The sequence below is a fragment of the Ylistrum balloti genome, unplaced genomic scaffold, assembly GCF_031769215.1.
Source record: "Ylistrum balloti isolate Yb309-2 unplaced genomic scaffold, AGI_CSIRO_Ybal_v1 Utg369938, whole genome shotgun sequence".
Taxonomy (NCBI): domain Eukaryota; kingdom Metazoa; phylum Mollusca; class Bivalvia; order Pectinida; family Pectinidae; genus Ylistrum; species Ylistrum balloti.
This window is the reverse complement of record NW_026782047.1, coordinates 1240178-1251782: the sequence shown is the minus strand read 5'-3', so window position 1 is coordinate 1251782 and position 11605 is coordinate 1240178. Positions and strand designations below refer to the sequence as shown.

Sequence of the window (11605 nt, the reverse complement as noted above, 5' to 3'; positions counted from 1 at the left end):
CGCGTTCATTTATACTGAATGCTATAGAATTACTGAATTCAATAGAACATCAAGCATGTGTACATTTTAATATTCTGTATTGCAATCAATGTTCATAAACATCGAGATGAGACAGAGTTAGACAGACGTCGGAGGCTAGAGTTAGGTAAATCTCGGAGACTAGAGTGAGACCAATCTCGGAGGTCGAGAGGATTCGCCCAAAACTATTGTTGTTTAAGTCTCAATGTAAAAGTCTTGTTGCTTTCGCAAAATTCTCAAAGGTGACTTCGTTGGGATTTATTTTGCCTACAAGAACACCTGTTTTTTTTTTCAATTTTCCTATTATGAGAACAATTCCGAGTATAAATATTGTATTTAGGACGTTTAGCTGTTTTGCAGACAATGGAAAATTATACTGACATGGAAAGGTGTTTAATGTCGAAAACTGCCTTGCCAGCATCATCTATTTCTGCCGGTAGTATTTCCCATGTCCATTCATCCAGATTAGGGTCGGGGTCTGATGACGTCATTACAACAAACTCCTCCGATTTGTCTTTAGCTGTAATCGGTATCTTCATCTTTATGTCTTTGGTAGGCTGCTGGTCATCACTTGTCGTGAGGTCAAGCACATTCGTCGTTATCATTTGACCTTCCGTGGACTGTCCTGCTTCTTCACTGTCTCTGATATCTTCATTTACGGGAGCAGTATCTACGAACTGGAAATATAGTTTTCTAGATATCAACTTAATTGTTTTGATTATGTGTCACTTACTTCCTCACTTCTGACGAACCGAAACAGATAATAAGTTTCTTTCGGTAAACAACGAAAGGATGACTGGGCAAAACGTCGTTCAGTAGAGGGATGATTACGAATGTGTGTTTGTGAAACACGTGATGAACAATACAACTTTGTTTCAAAGATACTCACTTTTATTGACAGTTCCACTGAATCGAACGTACCAGCTGGGATATCAATTTCTGCCTCGGGTTCAACCTCTGGTTTGAACACAACAGCCTCTTTAGAGACCTTGACGATTTGCTTCTTCTCCCTGGTTGCCATGGCGAATCGATGGAAGCCAGATGTCAGTGGAACGGTAAGAGTCACTTTGGTCACCTACATAAACAAAGAAAAATTGCCATTTCAATTTACCGTTGAAAACTGTCAGCATAGATTACCATTTAAACTGAAAAATGGCCTTTAGGTAACTATGAAGTAACTTAAACAAGGGTAAAACTTTCCTTTGATAACTCTAACAACGATTAAGACTAGAACACTATCAGGTCAGCAAGGATCCCACTATGTGGTTTGATATCCCCCCACCAACCCATCCTTAGAACCAAACCTCATGACTGTCAGATACTGTCAAGACCTTAAGTACACAAAGCCAAGAAAGACTATTACAACAAAAACAAAAACCAAATAATTATAAAAAAAAACAACAAAAAACAAAACAAACAAATACATTCAACAATCTGATTTTGTTATTTATGATAACAGTAATTTTGACTTTAGAACATGGTATATAATATATCCCAATCAAGCACTTTTAGTAAGGAAACATTGTATTAAGTTTGATTTAGATTGAAAACTCAAACTCAAGATATAGTACGGAAACTAATTGTAACTTATAGCTTCAGTGACCTTTGACCTTTAGACTTGAATGGCAATATATCTCAAACAAAAGCACTTTTGGTTTAGAAGCACTGCATCAAGCTTGAGTTAGATTTGCCACAGAAAATTATTCCATAAATTGATTTTCCATCATAGCAACAATAACCTCAACCTTTGACTTCAGAGTCTGAAAAGTACAGTAATTCCTAGCAAGCACTTTCAGTAGGAAAGCATGGTATGAAGTTTGAGTTTGATGGGCCAAAGGGGACCCAAGTTATGTGACGGAAACCAATTTTTTATTTTATTTGAGGAACAGTACTCTGGACCATTCACCTCGGGAACTGAACAGCAATCCAAAGCGAGCCATTTTAGTAAGAAAGCATTGTATTTGGTTTGAATTTTATTGGTCATAGCAAACTTGAATAATCGCAGGGTTTTCTTTTCATAGTAACAGTGACCTTGCTTTGAACCTTTGAAGCTAAAAAGCAATCCAAAGCAAGCAAACGCATTCATTAAGGAAGCACTGTATGAAGATTGAGCTTAATAGGCCCAAGGAAACTCAAGTTATCGCACGGAAACGACAGTGCTGACAGACAGACTGACTGACAGGCGAACACCGTGCGAAGCCTTAATAAAATCCTATAATTGATACCTCTTTCCCGTCTACTTCTTGTATCTCTACATGGTCAATACCACCTCTTGGAGTCTCCGGACGTAGGACGACTTCCTCATTTTTCGGGACCGGTCGATCCACGGTTACTGTTAGAGCGATGAACTTAACCTTAGCCCCCCATGTCTGAAACTCCAATATGTGACCAAATGCCTGTTCTTCCTCCTCTAGGGGTGGCGGGGTACTGTACGCCTCCTCCGTTTGGCTAAGGTAAAGGTAGAAACGCTCCTGACCTTCATTCGCTGTGACCTCCACTCCGGTATTATTTAGTTTTATTGACCCCTCCCCTGGGGAGATCATAGCTACGTCCAGTCGTATTTCACTGTTGGAAGATATAATATCGAAGATTTTACGACAGTTACATGAAACTGCAATTAAAGTAAAAGTTTCATATCAGTAATCTCTTACTATTACAATCGTGACTTTTGTCAATCAGAATGGTTATTCAGTTAAGCTTGGGTTTCTGGAATGGGGTACCACCTACATGTCCCCGAGAAAAGTGTATCAAAACTTCTACATGTGGTCGGTTGGCACAGCAGCAACACATTTGCTTTTCACCAATGTAAATATAGTTAGATTTCAAAAATCGGACAGGAAAAGGTGCGAGGTCACCTGAACACTACACGCTTTTTCCTTGGGAACTCCAGTTTCCTCCCACAAGAAGACCCCGCGCTCGCTTCAGTCTGGGTCAAAAAAGTGATTTATGCAACTTGTTAACTTATTTCGCAATTGTTGAAAATTGAGTAAAGTTTATATCTAAAAATAAAAAATAAAACTACATCGTGCTTTTATTTTATTCCTCCGAGAATTCGTCAGTTCACAAAATCTCCATGTCCTCAATTTCCAATTTGCATGATTTCAAACGAGCGTTAAGTACTGAAGTGTACTACCATTCATATGATTTAAAATGTGTCATACAGTGTTATCACTACCTACTAGTCGATAGTAAACACTTAAATGGAAGATGGTTTAAAAGCGTCAAAAATGATCACACGATTTTTTATAAAGGGTTGGCTACATTGTAACGTTGAAGTCGTACGCTTTGCCACTTAAATATAGAGAAATGTCTCATTGATAAATGTGTATTTTCACTAGTGTTTGTATCCAGACAAACCAAACATGTGCTTGTTCCAGTGATTTACCTGTGTATATAACCAGACATGTGCTTGTTCCAGTGATTAACTTGTGCTTATAACCTAACATGAGCTTGTTCCAGTGATACCGTGATTTACCTGTGCTTGTAACCAGACAAACCAGACATGTGCCTGTTCAAGTGGTTTATCTTTGTTTGTAACCAGACAAACCAGACATGGGCTTGTTCCAGTGATTTATCTGTGTTTATAACCAGATTAGAGATTGTTCCTGTGATTTACCTGTGTTTTTAACCAGACATGTGCTTGTTCCAGTCATTTACCTGTGTTTGTAACCAGACAAACCAGACATGTGCTTGTTCCAGTTATTAAGTTGTGTTTATCACCAAACATGAGCTTGTTCAAGTGATACAGTGATTTACTTGTGTTTGTAACCAGAAATGTGCTTGTTCCAGTGCTTTATCTGTGTTTATAACAAGATATAAGATTGTGCCTGTGATTTACCTGTGCTTATAACCAGGCATGTGCTTGTTCCAGTGATTTATCTGTGTTTATAACCAGATGTAAAAGAGTGCCTGTGATTTACCTGTCCTTATAATCAGTCATGTGCTTGTGCCTGTGATTTACCTGTGCTTATAACCAGGCATGTGCTTGTGCCTGTGATTTACCTGTGTTTTTAACAAGACAGACCAGACATGTGCTTTTTCCAGTGATTTATCTGTGCTTGTTACAAGACAGACCAGACATGTGCTTTTTCCAGTGATTTATCTGTGCTTGTTACAAGAGAGACCAGACATGTGATTGTGCCTGCGATTTATCTGTGCTTGTTACAAGAGAGACCAGACATGTGCTTGTGCCTGCGATTTACCTGAGTTTGTAACCAGACATATGATTGTTCCAGTGATTTACCTTTGTTTATAACCAGGTATGAGCTTGTGCCTGTGATTTACCTGTGTTTGTAACCAGACATGTTCTTGAGCTGTTTCTTTAGAACCTTGGCGATTTGCATCACATCCTTCATTTTCGTAATTTCTTTATCTTTTAACCAGCTCTAAAAATATTAAAATTGATTATAGTGGTTATACTGAAATGCGTTTGCACAGACTAAGTAGAGTCTTCACTATAACTTTCTAGAGTATTAACACAGCTGATTACAACACTAGTAACAATTCTCTATCTTGTTTGAGAAAGCGAGACTTTGAAAATTAGTTCGGTTCTAACGGGATTGGTTATAAATCACTCTTAAACAAACTGTCACTAACCTATCTTTGAAACCTTAAAACTTTGTTAAAAGCAGTGAAATGAAAACTTCATACTCATTCTAAGAGGAGCTACTTTTATCATCACTAAACAACAACAACAAAACTAAATATTTATCTACAAATATATGTTGCAAAGTCAGAGATAAGCATTGTGGTATTACTTACCCAGTCTAGTAGTTGTGGCTCAGCTCCAAATTGGCACAATAGTTCAACCATAGCAACATGTTTTTTTTTCACTGCATACTCTAGTGGTAGGTGTCCCATCTGGTTTATAAATAGAGACATGCTATTCTAAAGGACCTATCTAAAGTAAGTTTTACTCCTAAATGTGAGCTTGATTTATGTGTTTCAATAATAAATATAATATCTATGTATGATATCTATGGACCTGTTTCTGTATGTAAGTTTGGTGGTCCTGTTACCATGTCTAATGTTTATGGACCTATTTCGGTATGTAAGATGGGTGGTCGTCTTCCTTTGTGTAATTTTAATGGAGTTGTTTCTGTATATACTTTAGGTGGTCTTGTTTCTATGTAAAATTTTAATATGCCTATTTCTGTATATATGTTTGGTGGTCATGTTTCTATGTGTAATTTTGATGGACATGTTTCTGTATGAATGTTCGTTGGTCCGGTATCTATCTGTAATATATTTAATGGACCTTCATCTTCATGAACGTTCTGTGATCCTGTTTACATGTGTAATTTTTATGGACCTTCATTTTTATTAAAGTTCGGTGATCATATTTCCATTTGAAATTTTAATGGACCTGTTCCTGTATGTAAGTTCGGTGGTCCTGTTTCTATGTGTAATTTTAATGGGTTTGTTTCCGTGTGTAAGTTTGGTGTTTCTGCTTCTATGTGTAATTTCATTGGGCCGGTCTCAGATATCAGCTCGGTGGTCCTGTTTCTATGTTTGACTTTCTTGTCTCTTGATGTAAGTTAAAGATTCTGTTTTTATAAGTGTGACGGTATGAAAGTAAAAGGATCTTTTTGCCTTTCCTTTGTAATGCGTAGTTGTTGTAAAATTCTAATATTTCTTAGTCTTAAAGCGGCATGGGAACTTTCCAAGGTGATATTTGCTTTCGTTCATCTTATCATTTTGATATTTGAGACCATATCAATTCTGATACTCACCCGGTCAATAACATCAATCTTAGCCCCTCCTGCGACCAATACAACGATAGCCTGAACATGACCTTGCATGACAGCCTTGTGGAGAGCTGTCTGGCCGTTCTAAAATTAAAAACAACTGACCTAATATCCATGTCCATACAGTTCGTTACCATGGATGTCATTGATCTTGTTGCCATGAACACATTTGATTTTGTTTCAGTGAACACGTATGACCCTATTACCATGGAAACACTAGCTCCATCAACAAGATCTACTATATCAACAAGAAAATAACAGCATGTAAACATGATCATAATCAAAACTCAAATTCAATAAAACTAGGGCAAAATATGAACGAAAGAAATATTTACACGTGGGTTCCTAAAAAAACAAAAAGGACGAGAAAAACAAGACCAGATGTTGCAAGAGAGTGAGCGTCTTCTGCTTCATTGAAACTAACCATATAATTCTTGGTTATTAAAAATAATAAATGGCGCGTTCTCAAATGAGAGCATGATATACAAAAATTTCAACCGGAGACTAACGAGCATCGAACACGTCAAACTTTATATCGCACAAAGATGTAAACATAACACAAGAAAGTGATACTCACATTATCCCAAGCGAACGTCTCGGCATCCTTTCTCTGCAGTGGCTCTATAACAAACATAAAACTGGGAAGTGATACTTACATTATCCCAAGCAAATGTCTGAGCGCCCTTTTCCAGCAGCAGTTCTATGACCTCTACATAACCATTCTTTGCTGCGTAATGTAATGGACGACATCCCGTCTGTAACGATACACAATTAAGCGAAATTGAGTTCTAATTGTAACGGCGATCGCTACATAAGTCCCCCGAACTACCCCTGCTATCGCAAAGGAATGTTAAAGAAGTAGGAAATAGTTTTGTCAATAGTTAAGCCTGTCTGCACTTAAGGAAACTACCTGACCAGTTATGCAGTTTTCATACTCTTAACAGACGACACTGGACAACAGATAGTTGATACGACTTTAAAGCCATCTTCGTAGTTACTCCAGAAACGTAGTGGCTAGTTTTGTCCATAAGTGAAAAGCTACTACCAAAGTATTTATAGATTAGCTGCTTATTCACTTTGGAGCAAACAGTCGATAGATGAATTTTCGGTACCGTAGCTGAATTTTTTAAACAGGGAATTTTATTATGGCTAAGGGTACGAAGCTTAGATCGGGCACTTTTGATTTACCTAGCTTTTTCCTTTTTCATTTCTATTTACTTACCTTTCCTTGAGTCTAATATCTATTGCTATGAAACTGGTGAATAACAAGTTATTTGAAAATATTGTTTACCAGCACACAGGTCTTGTTTTAGCTCGACCACACATGTCACCAGACTCCTGGGCCAAAATAAGGATAATACGACACAGCTGCATTTTAAATACACTAACATGTAAATACTTATCCATGGTTAGTTTGTAAGAAGAAGAAGCAGGGAAAAAACAATAAGTCTTGAGCTTTGGTTGGGAACAGTAATTATTACAGTATAGTGTAGCCGAATATTTTTATTGCAGTCGACAACAGCTAACTCTCACGCAGAACCATTGTTTATGGAGAACCCAAACCAGAAAAGTAATTGATTCACTCTTCACAAAAAAAGACATTTATAATTTGATTATGCACAATTTTCGAATTTACACTCATATCGGACGGTTCAGATTATAGAGAACAGTATTGCTGACAAAGGTATGAAATCTATGAACGAATGCAATGTAGGTAAATCACATGCCAGTAAATATTACAGTTAGATTATGGAATTTTGATTAAAAAAAAAGATAGATCTTCAAACGACAGTTCTATAGTCACTACAGTTTGATAGAAGAACTGATTACGTGACCTGGGCAATAAATCAATGTTTACCTGATCTCTGAAGTCAACACCAGCTCCCTCTTTCAACAGCTTGATCGCTTCCTTTGGTTTACTATCGCGAAGAGTAAACAGCAACTGGGCCTGCAGTGTGATAACGTATGAATAAAATTGTAATTTTAAATCACGAATTTAGATTGGAAGTGAGGTTTAAACAATATATTAGAACAATCTTTTTATGTAACTGTGTAGGTCATGGATAGCTATGACATCCGAAAGATACATACTAGGCAACAAAATAACACGTTAGAATATCAAGTTGGTTTACGTGAATATATCTAACCTCGACCGAAATGGTAAACAATTGTTAAAATGCCCAATCCCAACAGGCACTACGGAAAGGTAAGTTGATGTTGAATGGTTAAAAAAATAAAAACAATAAAAAATGTGGCATGTTCTCATTTTAGGCATTTTCTGGCACAGTATTACGCGGAATCCATACTATCTTAAAATTTATATTGTAATTAACGACGTGTTTAACGACATTTAGGACCCCTCCTAAAAACCTCATGTAGCTTAACATTTTGGATAATACTTCAAAAACCAGTTTTTATGTGCCCAGTAAGATCCTAGTTAAAAGTTCAGGAAGAAGTTTCTCGTGTCAACATTAATAACAGTTTTATGAAACAGTAAAGTCACAAATTTAAGTTATGAATACAGAAATGCAAACGTTCGCATTTATTTTAATAGTTTCATTTTCCCGTTCGTTTGATATAAAAACCGTTTATTTCGCATTGATGTTTTCCTTTAATAAGTGATGTTGCTCTCAGTCAGATTTCAGGAAACGATGGGTCTAGTTTTTCTGCGGGACTTACTTAAGATTGGTGTGAATTTTAAAGTAGTGTGCATATATAGTAAATACAGTTTACATGTTTAGTGTATATATATTACATGCAACAAGGACATGAATTCGTCCATTATACCGATATCAAGCAAGTTTTGATTATATTGCTTACACGGGTATATCTAGTATTGACAGAACAGTCAGCCCTTTACAATATATACCGTGTATAATTTGTCACACCGCAGCTGTCAATGAATCATGGCTGTAGGCAGTTTATTACCTTTTAAAAACATTCTGATACAATTGTCGACTCTTTTTGTAATATAAAACCATTAACCATGCGGTCTGTACACGTCTTTATAAAAACAGTGTAAAGCTAGAGAACTAAAATGGCAGGTGACATACAACCACATGTTATCGAATGTGGTCTGTAAAGTTTTTATTACTACATGCATCATTGCATATTATTGTACAGAAAAATATAACTATATATAATATTGTAAATTTAGTTATGTATGAAGTTGTCAAGTAATTTGTAATATAGTGTAAATCTGAATTAATCTATGGTATTGTATAGACAATTAAAATACTCATTATATGCTTTGTTAGATACAATGCTGATATTTTCATGTACATACTTTTAACTAACTGTTAACAGTATTACATAATTTTAAACTATATTGATATCACGCCACGAAAAACTGCAGACTTGTAGAATAAAGTGGTGCAAACAGCCGAGAAAAGAAATAGTTTTCAATGTCCATCTGCACGACCTACCTTGAGATTCTGAACTTCTTCCTGTTGGGGTGCCACTTGTGTCATTGTTACATTTGAACTGTTCAAAAATGTTTATTTCTTGACTCTGGCAATTGGTCACTGTGACATGTTCGTCAATCTGCCTGCGTAACCAAGTGACTGTCAGGAAGCACAGATCATTTCAATCTACTGCTACGGCAAAATGTTCGAAAATCTAATCCATGAAAAAAACTATAACATTCCTCAATGTTAAATGTTTATGTTGAAGTCTTCGTGAATCATTATTCGTTTGTTCTATGCTGGGGCAAACAAGGAAGTAAATGGTTCAGTGCTTCTTTAAGTTATTGGTTGTCATTACCCCAGGACCGCTGTTATACTGATTCCTAAACTGTCCGTTTATCGGTGGATACCTGCCAGGGAAGGGTGCCACTACAATATTGGGCTATTTTTACGTCAATGCACAGATTGTGTATGTGTAATTACCTGGATGTATTTTGATCAATAATCTATCGTATAAGAAAACCTGTTTTTCTGCAACCAATACCGCGGTGTAACAAATTATGAGTTAGTGATAAGTCTGCTATATCTACAATAGCCGGTATTTCAATACCAGTCAATGTCCTTTTAAACTAATTGACGATTTCTGGCTAATTCATTGTTGTCTAACCAGTCAATAGATAAAACCACTAGCAAAATAACGATCCGTAAGCTTTTAAAAGAAGTCGTTCATACGTGACAGACAGTGAAAAACGCTGGTAATGGTAATGTTGCACAACGACGCACAAGTTGATATCACTGTCAAATACATATTAAAAATAAGATACAATAGAGTGAAATTATGAACTTAATAACATCATACATCACTTTTCAGTGCTGCTAAGAGTCTAAACTAAAGGCGACTTATTTGCTTCCTGGTTCGCACCATGTGTCAAAATTACTGGTGCAGCATCACTATGAGGAAGTCAAACACATGAGGAGACACCTTATTGAGGGAGCAATCATTCTTGGTGGCCGGATGGTCGCGCGCGATCGGTCCCACGAAAAACCCGCGTGGTCGGACAGATGATCACCATACCTTTTCACGTCCATTCCGGAAATCGAACTCCGGACGGCTAGGTGAAAGGCGAGTGTGTTACCATTGAAATCGGTGGTAAACTTTACTTTGTTATAAGTTATACTATGTGAATTCACATTTCTTAGCGTTCGTCGAAAAGAATATTTTCAAGTAACGCGCCTGAAAAACAAAACAGCTTTTTATTGATCTGATAACATGCAAAAATGGATACTATTGTTAAGAACAATGAATGCGTATAGGATACAGTATATATACACCGCATATATATATACTGCATTGATATGTAAACTTTACATATCGTGTTTGACTGCTGCGCTGACACTGCTGTCTACCCAGACTATGTTATGAGCTACAGTCAATTTTGCGTCGACCTACGGACAAGCCCCTTATCTCTAGTCCATACACACCTGTACTGATGTCGCTAACCCCACTGGATGACGGGGAACAAAAGGTAATACACCTACATTAGTGAAAAATATTCTTGTTCTTTTTTTAATTTTGCTTTTGTTTTCGTCTTTTTTTAATGGTACCATATATAGATAAAATATATATAATCCTATTCTTTATAAGGTAATGAGTGTAATTTCATTCATCATTTTTCCTTTTGTAATGTTACGGACGTAAACCTATGGACATGACTTCTATTTTTCTATATGTCGACTGATGAAATCAATAGATTTATCTATCTCAAACGTCGATGTCAATAGAACTTGGACGACAACACTTCACCATTTAGATACATAGGTGTATAGTAGTAAGCCGATTTGATGATATGGCCACTAATATGGTACACGTGAAAAACATACTTACATGTATTATATTACTTACTGACCGAGCAGTATACAGCACATAGACAAAAATCTTATCTATGGGCAGTTGAGCTTATGATTAGCATTGCCTTGAACACCAATGCTTTCGTTTTGTAAGCAATGAACGATTTTATGACATTAATGTAATGTAATATAATGAAACAATTAAAATGCAAAAGTTCAGTCATCACACAGTGTGATATAACTTTGTGATAAAATGTATGCATGTAAGACACCAAAAGAACATCGCATTTAAAATGCGTCATTACCAGAACAATGCAAGGCAGTCACGGGTTGTAATTTTTTCCAGGTATTTCAAACCAAAATTTGTTAATCATATCGTAATATCAAGTCTTTATCTAAAGATTTAATGTTTTAATCAATGTACATAACGTTAGATGCAATTTGGTCTTGTGAATAGATATCAGGTTTCATTAGTATATATTTATCTTGTGTTAATTTAAACCATATAATTCTGCCACTGTCGAAACCCGAATATCAAAAATTATAAATCATCTTCGTTGCTATTCGTCCTCGTCTATCGCAACATGT

The 11605-nt window shown here is 36.3% G+C and overlaps 1 protein-coding gene across 1 annotated transcript; it reads right to left on the bottom strand.

The window, feature by feature from the left end:
* Nucleotides 1-389: 389 nt before the first annotated feature.
* Nucleotides 390-9235, bottom strand: LOC132547223 (ankyrin repeat and protein kinase domain-containing protein 1-like). The gene is made up of 9 exons (XM_060210988.1): nucleotides 9191-9235; nucleotides 7624-7713; nucleotides 6422-6520; nucleotides 5751-5849; nucleotides 4780-4878; nucleotides 4303-4403; nucleotides 2244-2583; nucleotides 908-1093; nucleotides 390-695 (listed from the first exon to the last, which is right to left on the bottom strand). The coding sequence occupies exons 1-9, from the start codon at nucleotides 9233-9235 to the stop codon at nucleotides 390-392; spliced, it is 1365 nt and encodes a 454-aa protein (XP_060066971.1).
* Nucleotides 9236-11605: the final 2370 nt, after the last annotated feature.